A 21,773-nucleotide genomic window follows, 5' to 3' on the forward strand; every position below is an offset into this window, starting at 1 on the left:
TTAAAGTAGGTGAATAAATGAGCAAATTAAGTTAATTTGGATATGCAGAAGATATTAAAAATAAATTTAAGGAACTGCAGAAAGACGGGGAAGTTGTTTTGAAATGTTAAAATGATTGTACACACACACACACAATTTATATTTTAAAAACCCATTGCATCTGAACTCTTAAGGCAGAGCTTGTTGAAGAAACAGCAGAGGACAGCAGTTGCAGAGTTTGATTTTTCTTTCTCGCGTTGCCAGCAAGACCTTTCAGTCACAACCCAGGCTGAGGAAGCAGCTCCAGATCCAACACTTTAATAACTGCTGAACTGTTAACACCAAACCTCTCTCCCCCGCCAGAAAAAAAGGAGTCAGGAAAAGAATAGGACTGATACCCAGTCAGAGGCACCTTAACATTTTTGTTTTATTTATTTATTTATTAATTATTATTATTATTATTATTATTATTATTATTATTATTATTATTATTAATACCTGCAGGTCTCAGGATAAACACACAATATAAAAGCGCGAAATAATCAAAATAAAATGGGCAATTCCCCACTTTTGCTCTGGGGGAGAGAGAGAGAGAGAAGCAACGTCCTGTTAACACCAGAAACCCGCTTAAATTTAAACCCATTTAAACATTTTGCAAGCTGAGTAATTGAAGCGTCATGCGTTTCGCGCGTTTCTTGCTACGGAGCCCGGAAGCCGGCCGGCGAGTTCAGTCTACCTTTCTCTTGAGTCTAGGGGGCCTCGGCTTTGCCAGCCGCTTCCTGCCGGAGGCGGAAGTGACGCGTCCGCCGCTGCGCTGCGTCCCTCACCCCCCTCGGAAACGATTCCGGGCAGCGTTATAGTTCCGGGCGAGGGGAGAAAGGGAGAAGGAAAGCCCAAGAGGCGGAGGGGGCGGGATGGCGGCCGAGCTGCCCAGCGAAGCCCGGGAGCGGCTGAGCCTGTGGGAGAGGCCCCTGAGGCCCCTGGCGCCCCTGACCGAGCGGCAGCAGGAGTCGGTGCTGGAGCTGAGGGAAGCGCTGCCTTGCCTGCCCGCCCCGGCTGAGGTGAGCGGAGGGGCCCTGGCGGGGTTGGCTGGGCCGGGGAGAGGGAGATGCGGCGCTTCCGTGGGGCCTCAGTGGGGCCACGAACCTCCGCGGAGGGAAAAGCTCTCTCTGAGGAAGAGGGGCAGAAAGTGTTGCTCTCTCGCTCGCTCTCTTTCCTCCTCCTCCTTTTTCTGGTTCTCCACGTTTATCCTCCTCCTCCTCCTGGCAGGCAGAAATTCAGCAGGTGGGGAGGATTTTTCCTTCCAACATGGTTGTTGCAATGTTTAAACTCAAAATAAGTGGCATTAGCAACAAAGTTAATAAGAATATGCAAAAATGAATTGATAATGGATGAAAATATAGAGTTATAATATGTTAAGATACAGAGTTAAGATAAACGAAAGAGGGTAAGGATTTGCTGATTTGATTATTTAAATGGGAATACAAAAAGGGGAGGTGTGAGGAGGCCAAGGAAACAAGTTAATGAGTTTAAGGTTACAAAAAACGGATTTGTTTTTAATTCTTTTTTATCTATTTGTTTTTTGTATTTCGTATTTTTATTCTTTTTTATGTATGCTCTCGTTTTTGTATCTTTTTCTTTCTATATGATTTTTTTCTATTTTGTAAACCTATGTTTTTGTAAAACCTCAATAAATATCTTTAAAAAAACACACAAAAAAAAAAAAAAAAAAAACAAGATAAGCTAAGTCGTTTCTGTACCGGGCAAAGCTATCTATCTATCTATCTATCTATATATACATACTCTCTCTCTCTCTCTATATATATATACACACACATACTCTGTATATGTATGTATACACACTCTGTATATATGTGTGTGTACACACACACACATATATATATATACATATATATGTGTGTGTGTGTGTATATATATACATATATATATATACACACACACACACACTCTGTGTATATATATATATATGTGTGTGTGTATTCCTTTTCTCTCCATGGTTCAGTTTGCATATCATAAATCCCTGCATATTTTACATAAGCTATCTATTTTACCTTCTACATAAATTGTTTTGCCTGGTGCAGAAACTACACTCTCTTTCTCCCTCTCTCTCCCTCTCTCTCTGCAGGGATTTATGATATGCAACCTGAACCACTGAGAGAAAAGAGGGGAAGTGATTGATTAAAGGTTGTTTAAATGACTATTCATGTGTGTGTGTGTGTGTGTGTGTGTGTGTGCAATTTTTATTTTTAGAATAGTCATCTAAACAACCTTAAACCAATTACTTTCCTTCTCTCTCCGTGGTTCAGTTTGTGTATCATAAATCCATGCATATTTTACATAAGCTAAACCATTCAGTATTCCATTGTTTACATCCATCAAAACTTATTTACCCTGTTGAATTTATCTTAATGCTACCAGCGTTTTAAAGTGTAAACAATTTACCTCCATATATTCAGTAAACATTTTCCAATCTTGTTAAAACGTATGTTCTTCTTGTTCTCTTATTCTATATGTTAAATTGGCAAGCTGCTGCAAAGCAATTTTTAAGCCCCCCCATTTCCCCCTCCCCCTCAACACACCTGGCCTGTATTTTGCCCAAAGGGACAAATTACCTTTTACCTTCCTGCATTTTGCCCAACCAAAGGCAGCAACCCTACACATGTACACACATGCCGCCACAAGGTGGTGAAAGTTGGGGGGGGGCAGCTCTGTCTCCTAACATCATTATTACTAATAATAATATTTATTAAATTGGTATGCTGCCCTTCATCGGAAGATGAAGGGTAGCCTTGGGTAATATTTGGTAATGTGGCACCCCATGTGAGGCCCAAAATCAGCAACCCCAAATGGATCTTATCAGTTATGGATCTTCTTGATCTTGCAGCCTGTGTGGGGGAACTGCCTGCACCTCCCTAAATCTGCTGTTGCTCCTAAAAACACATTTTAAAGGATATAAGATGTGAATAATAATATATTTTCATGGTACAGAAGGTGCATTTTCATAGAATTAGAATCATAGAATTATAGAGTTGGAAGGGTCATCTAGTTCAGCCCTCTGCAATTCAGGTGTGCATTTTGTGAAAATGGTCGTTAACCACAGCAAACAACTTGTCTTGATAAAACCACAGATTTCTGTCATGCTGTGTAATAAGGTTTCATTTGGTTACTCTGAAAGGTTGTGCCACATTTCACCATGAGTGTTGGGTGATTGATGGATTATTTAATTTTTATACTACTTAATGTATTACAAATGTCTCCAAGCGGTAAACAAAAAACTGAAGCAACAACATTACAGTCATACCTTGGGTTACAGACACTTCAGGTTGTGTTTTTTTGGGTTATGGACCGTGGAAACCTGGAAGTTATGGGTTACTTCCAGGTTTCGGCGGTTGTGCATGCGCAGAAGTGCAGCTGCGGGTTGCAAACGTTGCGGGTTGGGAATGTGCATCCTGCACGGATCATGTTTGCCACCCGAGCGTCCACTGTACATGTAATGTTACATTAATACAAAGTTACTAATATCTGTAAATCAACATCAATTCACTTTCCTTCTGACACACCCTGCAGCTCACCCACAGAAATCTTACAATGAGAAAAGTTCCTGGGAACTCTCACTCTAGCCTTAGTTTTTATGGGCAGGCCCAAGGTGGCTGGTCCTTCCTCAGGCTGCTTGCAGCTGTGCCCCATTCAGTTGCACTCTCCACACACACTTCCAGGTGCAGCAGGTTTGTTGAGTTTCCCAGGGGGTCCAGAGGATGGGAGGGTCTCTCTCCACCAGGGTGGATTTGTTTTAAATCAAATAGATTTAAATCACTGTTTAAATCACTAGTCAGTAAGACTTGATTTAAATCATATATGTATATTTTTTACAGAGAGACTCATTCTTGCTGGTATGATCTTAATATTTATAACCAGATGTAGGTTTCATTTTTGGAATAATAAATTTTCAGAGTTGTTTTTACAGTTATTTCAAAAATTACTCATTTGATCATACTATTAGAAATACATAGACAGATAATTATGAAGTTATTGTGAGGTTTAATAACTTAACTGTTTATATTTGGACAACTTTTCTGCTGTACTTTATTGGAAGGGTGTTATTTCCTTAATAACAATTTAAACAATTTATTTAACTAAAGCAATAACATTATAGCATGTGTATCCATGTTTGTTAACTGATGCATTTAAACAAAAACAAAAAACGTAGACTGAGTTTTAGCACACATGAAAAACTTAAAACAAATCCTCATTTCCTGATGAATAGCCTTTGGACTATAATGTAACTTAAATAGAAAACTATCTTTAGAAAGATTTTTCCTCCAAAAGCATTTTATTTTAAAAATCCAATTTAAATTTTAAAAAATCATTGATTTTTATCCACCCTGCCCTCCACCCATAGCTCCTTCTTCACCCCCTGTTAGCTCCTCCTTCTACAGCTGCTACAGCTGGATTCCTGCAACAGTCTGAACAATTTATGTATCCAGTACATTTGCCATGCATTATAGGGATGATGCTTGTCTTTTGCCGCTCTGACCTCACTTGCTAATTCCCCAGCCAATTGCTATTCTTTGGTGTCCTGAGAATAAATGCTAAGCCGAACACCAGTTAGGGAGAGTTCTTTGAAGAGGGTCCAGTCAGCTCATATTGCAAGATCTGGTCCTCCCCTCTCAGGCTGTGGGATGTGATGAGCCTGAGAGGGACTCAATAATAAAATAAGAAATAGCTAAAGAATAGCGAAAAGCATTGGAGGAGGGGACTCCATAATTAAAAACAATTAAATATGAATAGAATTAAAATTCATTCTCTCACTCCCCCTCTCAAATTTTTTGAAATTTTGAACAGAGGAGTTTGATAGAAAAAACATCTTTGTAAGCCCTGCAGGGCTGGTATTTATTTATCTGTGTTTAGAAGTATATAGAAAAATAATGAAGTGTGGGCACTTTGCCAAAAAAAAGGACCTGCCCTCAGATGCATACATCCGGCAACGTGGAGCAGGGAAAACTGCCGGTGGAGAAAAGGTTAGCCTCTTCTCTTGCCTCTGATGCTTTTCTGCTCAGAATCCAGGTGCCAGTTTTTCTAAAAAGCAAAAGGAATTTATGTATTGTTTTGTGTACTGAGCAAGTAATACACTCTCAACCTAACCTACCTCACAAAGTTGTGAGAATAAAAATGGTTCAAATTCATATACACCACCATGAGCTCCTTGGAGAAAGGTATGGTTGCAAATATTTTTTTTATATATATAAATTTTTATTGATTTTCCAACATAAATTAAAACACTTTACAACTAACAATACATAGACAAACAAACATATAAACACGTATAATTTCATAACCTCTTTTTCTTAAGCCTTATTTCAACGACTTCCCCATACCTCCCTTTTCTGCATCCCTGTTTTAAACTTTTTCAGCAGACTTCCGGGTTGGCGCCATCGCCGAATGGCGGACTCCCTCCGAGCTCCGGAGGGAGTCTGCTCGGCAGGGGCTGGGTTCTACCGCACCGGCGATGCGGGGACCCTTAGAAACCACGGCCACGGAGGCCGTGGACATGGAGACTCGGCTTGCACCGTTAGCGCCCTCCCGACTCGTGAAGGAGCCTTTTTAAAGGCTACGGATCGGGTGCCGGGGAGAAGCGTGGTGCCTTGAGTTCTCTGCTTCCCCTGCTGAGCGAAGCCGCATGCCATTCGGCGGAGAGCGCTGACTTCTTCCATTGAAAATTCGGACTTTTCAACAACAACCCGTGAGTAAATTTGGAAATCGGGTTCAAAAGGAGGAAAAAAAAATTTTTTTTTCGAATTGGATACGAGCGGGGGGGATCCAAAAAGGAAGTCAGTCCCCTCCCTATTGTAAACTTTCCAAAACAAGGACGGGGAAACCAAGACCCAAAAAGGCTTGCATTGCTGATAAAAATCCAAAATTTCACGATGGGGAACTACAAGAACTGTGCTGGAGGAGGAACTGGAGAAGGGAAATGCAACCCCCCCCCCTGGGAACCGGGGTGACTGAAGAGAGAGCCTGGTGAAAGGAGTCGGAGATCTTGACAGCTGTCAAAATAGCTGTCAAAGTCGAAAAGCGGAGTGGATTTTATTATGAGAACTTGGCTGGTTAAATTTGATACAATTTGCTACAACTTGTTAAAATTTGGATACAAAATGGCGAATATGGATAACAAATTGACTTTTGGATTAGAGGAAACAAAGATACAACAATCCCCCTTGAGGAGTTTCGGGACATTACAAGGATTGGGAAAGTGGAAAAACACCAATGGAACTTTACAGGACTGGTTATCTTCTGGGAAAGCTGCAAAACGGAAATAACATCTCGTCTTCAGGGTGTTTTCTTTTTTGTTTTTTTAAAGGAGACAATAGATTTTTCTATTGAAGAAAGGAAGGGACTGAACGTAAGGTTTTGCCCCTGAATAACAACCATCCCTGCAGACTTACCAAACTTTCGAACTACAACGTTTTAGCAGCGGAACAAAGGGAAATCAGACTACAACCTGGAAAGAACAATGGAGGGAGTTCTATTACAGTTTTATTAAAGACTGAAGTTAAAGTTTTGAAAAATAATGATAATAATAATAATTTTGATTTTCAAAAAAATTTATTTTTAATTTTAAAAAAGAAAAAGCCAGCAAGGAGTTGGGGAAAAGTTGTGATTTATGGTCTTAAGAATTCCAGGCAGACACCAGGGGTTGATGGTCAGGGGGAAATTAAACCGGGGACAGGGGGGGGAGAACTAAAACTCCAAAGGCTTGCCAACTTGGTTATTTTTTGCTGAATTGGTCTATTATTCATTATATTTTTTTTATTCTCTACCTTTTCTGTTTCTATTATCTGGGGTGCTTCTTTTATTAAAAAATGGAAATTGTGGAATGACATGGGGTGGGTCTTGGGGAAAGAACACTGGGTTTTTTTTTTTTTTTTCTTTTTTTTACTGTAAAACAAATTAAGTTTCAATTTGAATGGGGAACTTGTTTGGCCAACAATATGAAAGGGGAATATGGTAGGGGTGGGGGAAGGGGGGAGTCCCGTAAAGTGATATTTTTTGTATTTTTGAAAAATTTTAATAAATATTATTTAAAAAAAAAAAAATAAACTTTTTCAGCAACCCCTAATTTCAATTACTCATAATTCACTTTCTTTAATCCTTTTACTCTTACCCAGTCATTTATTGCTGCAATTCTGTTTTACGTTACCCATGACATTTTAGCACTCATTAATTTTACAACAGTTCTTAAGATAAACTTTAAATTTCTTCCAATCTTCTTCCACCGTCTCTTTTCCTTGGTCGCGGATTCTGCCAGTCATCTCAGCCAGTCCCATATAGTCTATCACCTTCGTCTGCCACTCTTCCAGCGTGGGTAGTTCTTGTGTCTTCCAATACTTTGCTAGAAGAACTCTTGCTGCTGTTGTAGCATACATAAAAAACGTCCTATCTTTCCTTGACACCAATTGGCCTACCATGCCCAGGAGAAAGGCCTCTGGTTTCTTATGAAAGGTACACTTAAGTACCTTCTTAATTTCATTATAGATCATTTCCCAGAAGACCTTGATCCTTGGGCACGTCCACCAAAGGTGGTAGAAAGTACCTTCAGTTTCATTACATTTCCAGCATTTATTATTGGGCAAATGATAGATTTGGTATGGTTGCAAATATTACAGATAGGAAGGCTGTGGGGATGGCTGTGTTGTGTCGCTTGTTTACTTTATAGTCCACTGTTTCCCAGGAGCCTAGAGTGGGTTCCAGCATTTTTCCAGGCACATCCTTCTGTCTCCAAGTGATTTACAGTGTTAGCAAGGTAAAAAGAACCAAAGTCTTGGGTACCTAGAAGTTTTACAAATTTTATTACGTCGTAAGCTTTTGTGGACTAGACCACTTCAGCAGATACCTGGAGTGAGGTCCGTGTAGAAACATCCTCATCATTGCTTAGTGAATTAGCATGAGTAGTGGAAGAGCAAACCCTACCTCTGTTTGGACCAAAATGCCATGATAGATTGAAAAGCTCTCCTGCTTTCAATTTGTGCCCATTGATTCTTCTGTGTGCAGAGATTAGTCTGTTTGTCCTAGTAATGCAAAAGAGCATTGCTGACAGATGATCGTTTTTGTTGCATTGGGAGACATGCAAGTGCATGAAACGCTGATGTTGTGGCTGACTTTATTAGTTCTGTAATAGTGTTATCGGGACGCGGGTGGCGCTGTGGGTTAAACCACAGAGCCTAGGACTTGCCGATCAGAAGGTCGGCAGTTCAAATCCCCGCGATGGGGTGAGCTCCCATTTCTTCCCCATCTCCTGCCAACCTAGCAGTTCAAAAGCACGTCAAAGTGCAAGTAGATAAATAGGTACCACTCCGGCGGGAAGGTAAACAGCGTTTCCGTGTGCTTCTCTGGTTCGCCAGAAACGGCTTAGTCATGCTGGCCACATGACCCGGAAGCTGTACGCTGGCTCCCTCGGCCAATAAAGCAAGATGAGCGCCGCAACTCCAGAGTCGTCCACAATTGGACCTAATGGTCAGGGGTCCCTTTAACTTTTTAATAGTGTTATGAGAGTAGATGTGGTGTTTGCTGTTGTTGCTGGTGATAAGTGGTTTTAGTTAACTGCCTAGGCTGTCTGTTAGCAAGAGCAGGCTTACCACCCAAAGCCTTTGAGAGGGACATTTCACTGTCCTGGATATGTAGGTCCTTGATGATATGTTGGAGTGGTTTTAACTAGGAGATGCAGGTAGCCAGCAAGTAATGATCTGTCACTTTCTTTTCTGGGCTTGTTCTGTAGCAGGTTATTCCTGGGTATCAGTCTGGCCTTTTTGATCTGCTTTGTCAATTCATTGGATGTGTTTGGTAGAAATGCGTGGTGTAAATCCTTTAACAGGGAGTCTCTCTCTGACAGATCAGAACAGATCCTGTTGTACCTCAAGGTTTGTTTGTAGACAGTGGTTTTTGTGATGTTTTCTGGGTGGCAGTTGGAAGTGCGTAGCAGTCCCTAGTTTTCCAATGTTAAGTGGTGCTTCTATGTTCATTATGTAGTTGCATAGTAGGGTCTAGAGGGGATACTTGCTTTGTGGACTGCTCTAGATTCAGATCAACGGGGGGGGGGGGGAGAGCAGGGCCGGATTTAGGTTTGATGAGGCCCTAAGCTACTGGAGGTAATGGCGCCCTTTATATGTCCAGCTGTCCTTTGTCAACAACAAATTGTTGCTGTTTCTTTGTGTTGAATATATGCTATATGGTAATTTATGGACCTAATAGGTATCTATGGCCATTTGCCACTGTTGCGATATGTAGGTTTTATTTTATTTGTTTTTTATCTTACATTTTAAAAATGTACATCCAGGTTATTTTAACCTTTAATTTTTTGGGGGGCCCCAAGAGTGGGGCCCTAAGCTACAGCTTGCTTAGCTTATACAATGGTACCTCGGGTTACAGACGTTTCAGGTTACAGACTCCGCTAACCCAGAAATAGTACCTCAGGTTAAGAACTTTGCTTCAGGATGAGAACAGAAATCGTGTGCCGTCAGCAGCGGGCGGCCCCATTAGCTAAAGTGGTACCTCAGGTTAAGAACAGTTTCAGGTAAAGAATGGACCTCCAGAACGAATTAAGTTCTTAACCCGAGGTACGTAAATCCAGCACTGGTGGAGAGTGTCAGTTGTTAAAGTCCTGGTAGAGCTTCTCCACTGCCTCTTGTCTGTGACTTCAGGATGCCAAAGATGTCATCAGTGTATCAAGGGCAGAGGAGAGGTTTTTTGGGGACAGCAGCCGAGAAAGCATTGCTCCAAGTCAGCCATGGAAATGTTTGGCATATGGTGGAGCCATGCAAGTCCCCATGTCAGTGTCATTGATCTGAAGGTGCATGTTATTCACAATTGTGAGAATAAAGTGGCAGAGTTTGGTGACTAGATGTGCAGCATCAGAGATAATATTCATGATGGCTTGTATGTCTTTGTGAGGGGCTCCAACAGCTTTCAGTCAGAGCTGCCTATCTTCCATATTAATTGATTTGCAGCCTGATCCCAAATACATTCACTCCATGTGTTCCCAGGTAAAGGTCCCTAAGCTAGGTTTTGCTTTTTTTCTTAAAAAGCAGCAATCACTTTATTTTAACTGGCAAAATTCAGCATTTTGCAGCACCCAAGTCTGTAGAACAGCTCTGGACTTTAGGGAGTTGACTCAACATCCCATTAATGGCACAATCTGATTCGGGTATGTGAAAACCTCACCTGACTCACTCCTGATCACCTTACAATTCGGGCTGTGCATAGAGGTGATGAACATCTCTATTAAAAATTGGCCCACATTTCAAAGAATGCTTTAATCATAACTCTGGATTTAGAATTGTTTGCACATTTGATGTTGGTTGTGGTAGTTGTTACAGTACAGGACGTTTCTTGCTCAATTGGGGTAAAAGGTAAAGGGACCCCTGACTGTTAGGTCCAGTTGTGGACGGCTCTGGTGTTGTGGCGCTCATCTCCCTTTACTGGCCGAGGGAGCCGGCGTACAGCTTCCGGGTCATGTGGCCAGCATGACTAAGCCGCTTCTGGCGAACCAGAGCAGCACACAGAAACGCCGTTTACCTTCCCGTCGGAGCGGTACCTATTTATCTACTTGCACTTTGACATGCTTTCAAACTGCTAGGTTGGCAGGAGCAGGGACCGAGCAACGGGAGCTCACACCGTTGCGGGAATTTAAACTGCCAACCTTCTGACTGGCAAGCCCTAGGCTCTGTGATTTAGACCACAGCGCCACCCGCGTCCCTCAATTGGGGTGCTCATTCATAAATCTGTACTAAGCGCATCCTGCAGTGTCCTCTTCCAAGTGGAATTCTGACCATCCCATGTTGCCAGGCTCTGATTCACTCTGCCTTTTTTTAACCAAGTAATCTAAGCTTGGTATCCTGCACAGCTGTTTGTGATTTTGGATACCAGTACAGAGTATATTTTATTAGCTTACAGATCAATAAGTTAAACTGCAGCTTTGGAGTTCCAGAGGAACTTCCAGTGGCGTACAACAGAGCTACAGAACTCCAGATGCATCTGGTTGTAAAGAAAAGAAAAGGGAATAAAAGCTATCTGTTGCATTTGTTTCTGTTTAAATGAACAATTTTGACATAAAAGCATTCTGATCTGGTTTTGAATGAATGATACTGTGTGTTATAACATTCAATGGGGGGGAAGTAAGTAATGAAGAAACTAGTTTAAAAAAAACAGTTTAAGGCATTCAACTCATTCATTTTTATTTTTTATTTGTGTCTAGCTTCCTATTGAAGATTTTAGCAGTCTTGGTCAGCAATCATTAACCGTAACATTGACAGCAACAGTGCCAGAATCCACAGAGGACATCCTCTTGAAAGGGTTTTCCATGTTGCATATGGAAAATGAAAGAATTGAAACAGCACAGCAGGTGAAACAAAACAAAAAAATCAAGCCTTCTCTTATTCCAAATGCAAAACGTAAGGTGTTAAATGTGATGTTATTTAATACATAGGCAAAAATTCTGGCTGGGCTTTTGTCTTTCGATGCTTGTGCATGTCTGCTTTATTCTTCCTTCTCTGAGGCCTGTCTGTGTCCCTCTCCCTATTCAGAGGTGCCTGTACTTGGCAGCTCACGGCCAGGAAGAGAAACTGGACCATAATGCTTAACTTGGTGAAGAGGGCAGGGACATTGTACAGGTTGTCAGATTCTGAAGGAGAAGTGGGCTGGGTGAGAGTGGCTGGCGATGGAAACACTGCGGACCTCCTTTTTTGTCCGACAGTTGCTTTTATTTTATTTTTTAAATAGAGCATTTCGTTAGGTTTCCCCCCCTCTGTGTAATTGCAAAGGAATGAATCATAGAATTGGGAGGGACTTTTTTACCTAAGGAATAGACCTTCTGAATTCTGCCGTCCAGTCAGGAAGCATGGACAGGGGCAGCCCCCACACCAGGAATCACCCAGTGACTCCTCTCTCTACCACCAGTGCTACTGTTGCAATACACTGGATTATATTTCCTAATAAGCCCATTTCATCAGCCCAAATGCCATTGATGCCGTTCTCCCAGAGCATCCTAAGTAATCTCTTCCCTTCTTTGCTCTAGTTCTTCTCATGGTTTGATCAACTCCATACGCAGATGGATCAAGATGAAGGGGCTAAATACAGGTATATATGCCTCCCCACCCCACTGGTTGCATTGTGAATATCAAGGCATAGCATACAACAGTGGCAACTTGCCAAACATCCTATGAGAATGTCCTGCCTTGCCTGTGTGCTTTTGGTGTGTGCTATGCCTTCGTTTTCATTCTCCTCCTGTTCCACTCAGTACAATACAATACAATAGGTAAAGGTAAAGGGACCCCTGACCATTAGGTCCAGTCGTGACCGACTCTGGGGTTGCGGCGCTCATCTCGCTTTATTGGCCGAGGGAGCAGGCATACAGCTTCCAGGTCATGTGGCCAGCTTCTGGCGAACCAGAGCAGCGCACGGAAACACCGTTTACCTTCCCGCCGGAGCGGTACCTATTTATCTATTTGCACTTTTTGGCGTGCTTTCGAACTGCTAGGTTGGCAGGAGCAGGGACCGAGCAACGGGAGCTCACCACGTCACGGGGATTCAAACCGCCAACCTTCTGATCGGCAAGTCCTAGGCTCTGTGCTTTAACCCACAGCGCCACCCGCGTCCCATAATACAATACAATACAAATACCTTCATTGGCATTACAAGTTAAGACATTTCAAATCAGTGGGATAAATTTAAAAGGGACAGGAGTGAGGCTGTCGAGGGTCACAAGGCACTCGATTGTTCTGCTTCACCCTGTATATTTCCTAGAGGGATGATTCATTAAGAAGGCTTCCGGGTAAAATGGAGATTACTGCCACTGAGGCAGTAACGTCCTTCTCCCTATCCGCTAGGAAGGAACCTCGTTTGGCTTTCTTGGAGCCTTGGGTCGCAGGTCTAACTTCTTGCTCAGCATCTGTTTGCGGAGTTTGCTTTGCAAAGGGCAGTCCAAAAGAATATGGTCCGGTCAATCTGGTAGTCCCTGATTGCAGATGCACAGGCGGACTTGATAAGGAATTTGTGAGTATCTACCTGTGGTCACGTGACGTGGGTGGCGCTGTGGGTTAAACCACAGAGCCTAGGACTTGCCGATCAGAAGGTCGGCGGTTCGAATCCCTGTGACGGGATGAGCTCCCGTTGCTCGGTCCCTGCTCCTGCCAACCTAGCAGTTCGAAAGCATGTCAAAGTGCAAGTAGATAAATAGGTACCGCTCCGGCGGGAAGGTAAACGGTGTTTCCGTGCGCTGCTCTGGTTCGCCAGAAGCGGCTTAGTCATGCTGGCCACATGACCCGGAAGCTGTACGCTCCCTTGGCCAATAAAGCGAGATGAGCGCCACAACCCCAGAGTTGGTCACAACTGGACCTAATGGTCAGGGGTCCCTTTACCTTTACCTGTGGCCACTGCAGAGGGGAAAGCATAAAAGCTCTTCGTTGCAAAGGAAGTAGTAGGTCTTTTAGGTAATTGGCATAAAATCCGTAAGAAGTAGTTATGCCTAGGGCCTCCAGAGAACAGGGTCTCAGAGTGTGAGGAGACAGACGCTGTTTTTCGTGGTCATAACGCCGTTGCTTGATTGTTTGGAGTATGTAGTTTTCATCACATACTTTGAGGCTCTCCAGAGCAATACCCAAACTACGTATTTTGTCCTGAATTTTTCTATATACCATGAAGTATGGTCTTCAAGTATAGAAGTTGAAAAGGAGTTTGGTGTTGCTCTGTAATGTATGTTCAGCCAGACCTTGATTGTAATAAGCCATGTGTTGGTTTCCATCAGATGTTGACCGGTTTCTGCGCATAAGGTTAGATAGCTTAGATAGCCACTAGTTAACCAGATCGCTCAGAAGCCTTGTCTGCACAGTATAGGTTCAGCTACACAGATTCCCCGTGCTATTATCCTGAATCTTTCTATCAGTTCAAAGGATAAATGTGTGCCTATATGTAACTGTTGTGTTCTGATTTCTCTAGGCAGACAAGAGCTTACTTGTCTGGATTTGAGGAGCAATGCGATGCTATCTTGAGTGATGTCAACAGTGCCCTTGAGCACTTGGAGTCATTACAGAAGCAATATCTCTTTGTTTCCACCAAGACAGGAACGCTGCATGAAGCCTGTGAACAGCTATTGAAAGAGCAGGTAAATTCATACTTAGTTAGAAAAACACTTCAGCTTCCTATGCATCTGTAGCTGCATTGTTTATTTATTTATTGCAAGCTTTTTTATCCTGCTCTTTAGCCAAAAGGCTAAACAGATTTAGCCAAAAGGCATGATACATAAGAGGAAAAATGATGGGGAGGGAGGAGGAAAAAAGCAGACAGTGAACAGTTCTTAGTCTTTACAATGATAACCAGTTGTAAAGGAAACAAGGGATGTGTGGCAAGAAGTGTACCTGACAAGCCAGGATTTTACCTTTTCTTCTGAGCAGTCGACCCTTTCTAGAACGGATTATATCCTGGCAGAGAGTAACTTTTTTAATAGGGCGATATCAGCCTTAAATTGGACCAGAAAAAAGGTCTGACCTAAAGTTCCAGGTTTTAAACTCAATTTATGCTTTCTAACCTAAATATATGAATGCCCATTGTAGCAAATGGCTTCAAATGTAAGCCTATTCTAATAGAAATGGTTGATTCATCAAGTTCATCTTAGACCTTTATATGCAAGTAAAATGTAACAAAATGTATGTAATTGATTTAGTATAATCAGCCCACAGGTTGTCCTCTCCTGACATACAGTGTATCTCCATGTTCTTACCTGCCTCTAAAAATAATTTATATTTCTCCTTGAAAAGTCAGAGCTTGTGGACCTGGCAGAAAATATCCAGCAGAAACTGTCATATTTTAATGAACTGGAAAATATTAATACGGTAAGTAATTGTTTTGAAACACACACAAAAAGACCAAAAATATTTTTCCACTTAAGAGTCATGTCTTTCTAGAGACTCTTTAAAGAGTTGCATGCTCTGATTAGTAATTATCATTCTTATGTTAAAATCCTGTAAAACTCTGGAGTAAGTGTACATGGAATTGAACCAAACTTTATTCTACGTGAGCATGCATAAGATTGTTCTGTTAAAGTGGTTTTAAGCCTCTGTCTATGCTTGGTCTTCAAAAACAAGGAAGGAGGAAATTTCCATGGGGCACTGGAGAAATGTTGTTTATTAGGCCCAACTGTTGTCAAGTGCAGATTCTTTGGCCAGGGCATTATAAAATAACTGACTAATTTCAATAAGAACATTAATACAGTGGTACCTTAGGTTACATACGCTTCAGGTTACAGACTCCGCTAACCCAGAAATAGAGCGGCAGTGGGAGGCCCCATTAGCTAAAGTGGTGCTTCAGGTTAAGAACAGTTTCAGGTTAAGAACGGACCTCCGGAACGAATTAAGTACTTAACCTGAGGTACCACTGTAATGATAAACTATAGAATGGGACTGAAGGTTGTTTAATCATAATACAATTACAAATAATTATATTACTCCAGGAAATGCAGCAACCGAAGTTAATAGCAGTGAGTTGAGTGTCAACTGGGGCCAGTGAAACCAAGGTTTGGATCGCCACTCAGATTAAAGATCAGTGGCTGACCCTAAACCAGTCACTCTCTCTTGTTATGAGGGTGAAATCAAATATAAAATATGCATACAGTTACATGCAATGAATGATCAGTATGTGATGGGGCTATAAATTTACTGCAGTTTATTGAATGGTCCACCATTATTCATGTTTCTTGATGCTGTGACTATGCCAAAAGACAATTATGTTGAAAGTTCGGAAAATTCCGCATAGGAAAATGCTTACTTAAAACATTTTAAACCAATTTACAGTAAGTAAGCAGATATTGATGAGTATAAATAGTAAGGAACTAGGTAAGGTTCCCAACTCTGGGCACCGTTTGCCATGTTCATTGAACTTTTGGTTGCTGCAGTTTGAGAGTATTAATATAGAGCATCCTGGGTGATATTTGAGGAAAATAATTTTGAAATGCATTTATGTTCCATGGGCTGATGAGAAGAAACATATTCTGAGGATGTTTTAAGAGAAAAATGGTATGGGTTGCATCTTGGAAGAATGTTACATCAACCCGTACCTTAGCTTGAATGTGCAGAGTGGGCTGACAGCAATGGAGTGTTCTTTTCACTTGGGGAAAAAACCTTACCCCAACCTGAGCTCATGATTTGTCTCACTGCAGACAAACCACAAGCTGTAACCAACGAAAAGACAAACAATAAGCTCTGGCTCGAACAATAATGCAAAGCCAAACCATGGCTTAGCTCATGGAAGTGCAGCAGCAGTTGGACTGGACTCATACACTTACACTAAAGCAGGCATAGGCAAACTCCGGCCATCCAGATGTTTGGGACTGCAATTCCCATCATCCCTAGCTAACAGGACCAGTGGTCAGAGATGATGGGAATTGTAGTCCCAAACATCTGGAGGGCTGGAGTTTGCCTATGTCTGCACTAAACCATGGTTTGGTTTAAAGTGTGACACGAGCCTTAGTCATATTTATGGTAGACCCACTGAAATCAATTGGACTTAAATTAGTCATGACTAACCTAAGTCTCATTGATTTCTGATTTCTAACTCTGAATCTAACCCTATATATCAGGGGTGGAGAACATGCAGCCACCCAGATGTTCATCACTTGAGGCATGGGACATGACTGGATGAAATACTTGTCCTTAATGTTAGTTTCCTTGATTGTTCTTTTAATTATTGGAAGACTTGTAATGAATAGTACTATATTCAGATTTCTTTGGTTGTTTTTCTTACTGATACTTACATCACATCTTGTTTTTCTCTTTTCAAGAAACTGAATTCCCCTACATTGTCAGTAAACAGTGATGGTTTCATCCCTATGCTGGCTAAACTTGATGATTGTATTGCATATATTTCATCGCATGTAAGTTGGGCTCAGTTTTTTTGTCCCCGTTTACATTACTTCGTGGTGCACAATTCTGTTTCCCATGGGTTTTTAAATTGAGGAAATCCAGTGACAGAACTGGAAAAGGGACCTCATGCTTTCTGTGACAATCCTTATGTATTAAATCCCTACACTTCATTCTGTAGATGGAAGTGACTTTGCCCCAGCGGATATTCTAATTCATAATTCCTCTGTAGATCCCAATGCCGTCTCCCATGCTGTTACAGAGGTTTCCCCAACATTCAGAGCAGCTTTTCATGAGATAGGCTATAGAAAGGAGAAGGAGGAGGAATTAAACATTTCTTCTCTTCTTTCCCCTCCTCTACATCCCCCTAGCACAATCACACAACTTCTGAATACAATTCCCTTGGTATAGAATGTGGGCTTATTAACTTCTTCGCATAAACCTCTGCCAGCCTTAGTGGTTAGTTTCCTAAAAGGATCTGCGTTTGTTCCTCATTCCGTTGCATATTTCAAGGCAGCGTGCTTCATATCATTCCCTTTCAGTCCATCTCTTTTCTTTTGAGACACCAAGTCTGCTGATACAAGAGTGTTTGCTTTTTCCTGGGATAAATCGTGTTATTCCTGATTCTTAAAACATGTGCATTTAGTGCAAGACAGAAAGAACCTTGTTCAGTTCAAAGATGAAGATGTATTGTGTCCATTCCAATTCACTTTTTCTTAGCTTTTGCTTAAAATGTTGTTTTTTTCTTATTTTCCAGCCAAACTTTAGGGATTATCATGTGTATTTTGCAAAGTCCAAACAATGTCTTTCAAGGGCTATGCACCTCATGAAAACATACACTGTGAATACACTACAAAACCTCACAAACCAGTTAATTAAAAGGGTAAGTTGGAAGAACCAGTAGTGAGTAGGTGTTTCTTTTGAACTAAAATATCTTGGGAATATCTCCCAAATAATTTTCCTTTCTTATTGTGATTTTTCGCTGCACTTTTACATTCTGAAGCAGCATGTTGGGTGTTTGGCAAATTTAATAGTTGTCTTATCCAACACACACTTGTATGATGTACGGACTTCTGTGGTGTGTAAATAACTTGAACAATGTGTTTGTTCCTCAACAATCCATTGAACATGAAAGGTTGTGGAGTCCCCTTCCTTCAGCAGATGTTGGATGGCCATCTGTCATGGATGCTTTAGCTGAGATTCTTGCATTGCAGGAGGTTGGACTAGATGACACTCAGGGTCCCTTCCAACTCTCTAAAGATTCTATGATTCCATGAATCCAGTGAAGATGCAATCTTGCAGGCTGTAAGAGTTTGGGGTGACTCATTAGAATGTCAGCAGACCTATTTGGGGGAGAGAGGTGGCAGGACTGTAGAAGATATGCAAAAGGGAGAATTTGTATGTATTTTCTTTGACCAGGAGAGAATTGTACAATAGAGAAGGCACCTCAGCCCCTGGTCAGCCTAGGGGGAATATGCTAATACTTTAACTGGGCTTCCACATTGAGGTCATTCACTGCTCAGCTGCCTGGAATGGATGTGAATTTCCCAAACGAGAAGGATGCGAATTTCACAAATTAAACCTGGCTGGGGAGGCTGCCTAGAGGCCTGTTTTTCTGAAGAGGTCTGCATGCCACTTATATTTTCCTTGGGTGCACAGTTTACTACTTCTGTGTCCTCCTTTCCCAGTGGCATCTAGTTATATGCATGTATGGAAGGACGTGGGTGGCGCTGTGGGTTAAACCACAGAGCCTAGGACTTGCTGATCAGAAGGTTCGAATCCCCGTGACGGGGTGAGCTCCCATTGTTCGGTCCCAGCTCCTAGCAGTTCGAAAGCACGAAGTGAAAGTAGATAAATAGGTAAACGGTGTTTCTGTGCGCTGCTCTGGTTCCCCAGAAGCGGCTTAGTCATGCTGGCCACATGACCCGGAAGCTGTATGCCGGCTCCCTCGGCCAATTAAACGAGATGAGCGCTGCAACCCCAGAGTCGGTCATGACTGGACCTAATGGTCAGGGGTCCCTTTACCTTTACAGTGTATGGAGTTTTTGCAGTCACTGTGTAATAGTTTATTGTTTAGTAAGCTCATATTGCGAATGACATTTCTTTCTCTCTCTTTTCTTTCAGGACCCTTCAGCTGTACCAAATTCAGACAATGCCTTCACGTTATTTTATGTGAAGTTCAGAGCTGCTGCACCCAAAGTCAGAGTAAGTTCCCAAACTATGGTAGATGGAAGGGGTACTCAAAGATATGCTCATAATGAAGGGTTGGTCACCTTTGTGGAATTTCTATGTTGTACAGTACACTATTGAATCATGCGCAAACGCTTATCAAGCAGGGTTTCCCAAACTTGAGTCTCCAGCTGTTTTTGGACTACAACTCCCATCATCCCTAGCTAGCAAGACCAGTGCTCAAAGTGATGGGAATTGTAGTCCAAAAACAGCTGGAGACCCAAGTTTGGGAAACTCTTACAGTGTAACACTGTAATATCTTACACATATGTTCATTACGACATTGCTTGTAGTCTTCAAATCCCTGATCCAGTTCTTGAGGATACTATTGTGTGTGCCTATGGCTTGGAAGAAGCCTAGAAGTATGAATTACTCTCATATTCACTGTGTGCTGCAAGTTCTTTAGAAAAGGGAAAATGGCCAACAGACTGACTACAGTGGTACCTCGAGTTACAAACACCTCAGGTTACAAACGCTTCAGGTTACAAACTTCGCAAACCTGGAAGAGTTACTTCGAGTTGAGAACTTTGCTCCAGGATGAGAACGGAAATCTGCGCTGGTGGCGCAGCAGCAGCAAGAGGCCCCATTAGCGAAAGCACGCCTCTAGTTAAGAACAGTTTCAGGTTAAGAACGGACCTGCAGAATGAATTAAGTTCGTAACTAGAGGTACCACTGTACTTGAATGTTTCTAATATCCCTGTGTAAGGGAAGCATCAGAATTCTCTCAATTTTTTTTCTTCTTGTTTCCTTAGACACTTATTGAGCAAATAGAGCAGCGGTCTGAGAAGATGCCAGAGTGAGTATGCAGAAACTAAGTCAATGGCAAGGATTGTGTTTTGTGCTTGGAAATATTGAGTCTGATACAGAAATATTAAGTCGATTTAGTCTTCCTATGATATATCGGGGACCAGCATAAGGTGTGTTGTAACAGTAGAATCACCAATTCCTTTTCTACTTACAGTAGGTTTTTCTTTTTGGGGGACAGAAAGAGAGAAGGTGGCCAAGGGCATAGGTAGATCGATCTTCTGTATATTTAATAATTGAAGAGGAAATTTCAGTATGCGTCACTTATCTCACGCCTGCATGACAAGCTTTATCTACCAAAATGTATTTTTAAAAAATGCAACTATGAAAGGAATAAGGGACGGGGTGGCGCTGTGGGTTAAACCACAGAGCCTAGGACTTGCCAATCAGAAGGGATCAGAAGTTCAGCAGTTTGAATACCCGCGACGGGGTGAGCTCCCGTTGCTCGGTCCCTGCTCCTGCCAACCTAGCAGTTCAAAAGCACGTCAAAGTGCAAGTAGATAAACAGGTACCGCTCCGGCTGGAAGGTAAACGCCATTTCTGTGTGCTGCTCTGGTTCGCCAGAAGTGGCTTAGTCATGCTGGCCACATGACCCGGAAGCTGTACGCCGGCTCCCTCGGCCAATAAAGTGGAATGAGCGCCGCAACCCCAGAGTCGGTCACGACTGGACCTAATGGTCAGGGGTCCCTTTACCTTTATATAAAAGGAATAAGACCCCTGCTGTCCCTTGTGGCACGTTGCCCTAGAGCAGGGTTTCCCAAACATGGGTCTCCTGCTGTTGTTGGACTACAATTCCCATCATCCCCAGCTAGCAGCACCAATGGTCAGGGATGATGGGAGTTGTAGTCCAAAAAAACAGCAGGAGACCCAAGTTTGGGGAAATGCCCTAGAGAGATGTGGGAAGTTCGTCTTATAGCGTTAAAGAAAACCACACTCTCAGTCTAAAGGGGTTCCTCCCAGACACAAATTTGTCACATCAGTGATAAGAATGCATAAGTTTTTACTACCTAAAGCAGCAATAGGTAATTAGCTCTAAGATTAAACCTTCCTGTGTAGGCGGATGCTTCCTAACTCTGTTCTTTCTCTAGGTACCGGCAACTGCTAAACGAAATCCATCAATGCTACCTTGATCAGAGAGAGCTCTTACTAGGGCCTAGTATTACTAGCACTGTGACAGAATTAACTAACCGAAACAGCAGAGATCATTGTGCTCTGGTAAGAGGCTTTGTGTGAACTTGCATTTTCTTGAACCTTGGATTCCTTTCGAATTCATTAGAAAATCAGCAATGTTTGCTAAATATTTAATAATGCATTTCCACCCCAGCCAGCTTTTAGTGCAAACAACTGGCTTCTCACTTTCTTCCTGGAGATCAGTCTGCCTTGCAGCCGTTTCTGCATGTCAAAATACCCTGATATAAAGAAAACAAAATTGTCCTTGTCTCCCAGCGTTCCTAAGCTAATGAAATCAAAATTGCCCGAAGGTGCTGCAAGAGATTGTATGGTTGCTTTTTAAAAAAAATTACTCCCCCCCCCCCAAATTAAAACAAAACATGTTATCTAGAAACATATCATCCTTATTTTCCCCCTTTTTTCCTCCCTCCCCTCCCTCCCCCCACAGAACCCACCCACCCCCCGACTTCCCTCAGTTCCAGTCTTTGATTTCTCTAAAAATGCTGTTTTCTGCATGTTACACAACTGTATAGAACCTCAAACTATTTAAGTAATAATTATCAATAAAAAGTTTGTGAATGTTTATTCAAAAGCAGCCAAGGAGTCCAGTTCGCTTTGTTGCGTCTTCAAATACTTTGTAAAGGGTTCCCATTCATCTTTAAAGTCACA

At 42.0% G+C, this 21,773-nt stretch overlaps 1 protein-coding gene across 1 annotated transcript in view; it reads left to right on the forward strand.

Moving 5' to 3' along the window:
• The first annotated feature begins 768 nt into the window (after positions 1 to 768).
• Positions 769 to 21,773, forward strand: part of COG3 (component of oligomeric golgi complex 3) — a 51,212-nt gene continuing 30,207 nt past the window's right edge. Inside the window, exons 1-10 of the mRNA XM_083615596.1 lie at positions 769 to 1,040; positions 11,249 to 11,395; positions 12,068 to 12,129; positions 13,987 to 14,152; positions 14,805 to 14,879; positions 16,823 to 16,915; positions 17,659 to 17,784; positions 19,026 to 19,106; positions 19,883 to 19,926; positions 21,023 to 21,149. Of these exons, the coding sequence (XP_083471722.1) occupies positions 894 to 1,040; positions 11,249 to 11,395; positions 12,068 to 12,129; positions 13,987 to 14,152; positions 14,805 to 14,879; positions 16,823 to 16,915; positions 17,659 to 17,784; positions 19,026 to 19,106; positions 19,883 to 19,926; positions 21,023 to 21,149 (1,068 nt within the window). The 5' untranslated portion in view covers positions 769 to 893. The remainder of the gene's footprint in view (positions 1,041 to 11,248; positions 11,396 to 12,067; positions 12,130 to 13,986; positions 14,153 to 14,804; positions 14,880 to 16,822; positions 16,916 to 17,658; positions 17,785 to 19,025; positions 19,107 to 19,882; positions 19,927 to 21,022; positions 21,150 to 21,773) is intronic.

Source organism: Podarcis filfolensis (genome assembly GCF_964270895.1).
Source record: "Podarcis filfolensis genome assembly, chromosome: 5".
Classification (NCBI taxonomy): Eukaryota; Metazoa; Chordata; class Lepidosauria; order Squamata; family Lacertidae; genus Podarcis; species Podarcis filfolensis.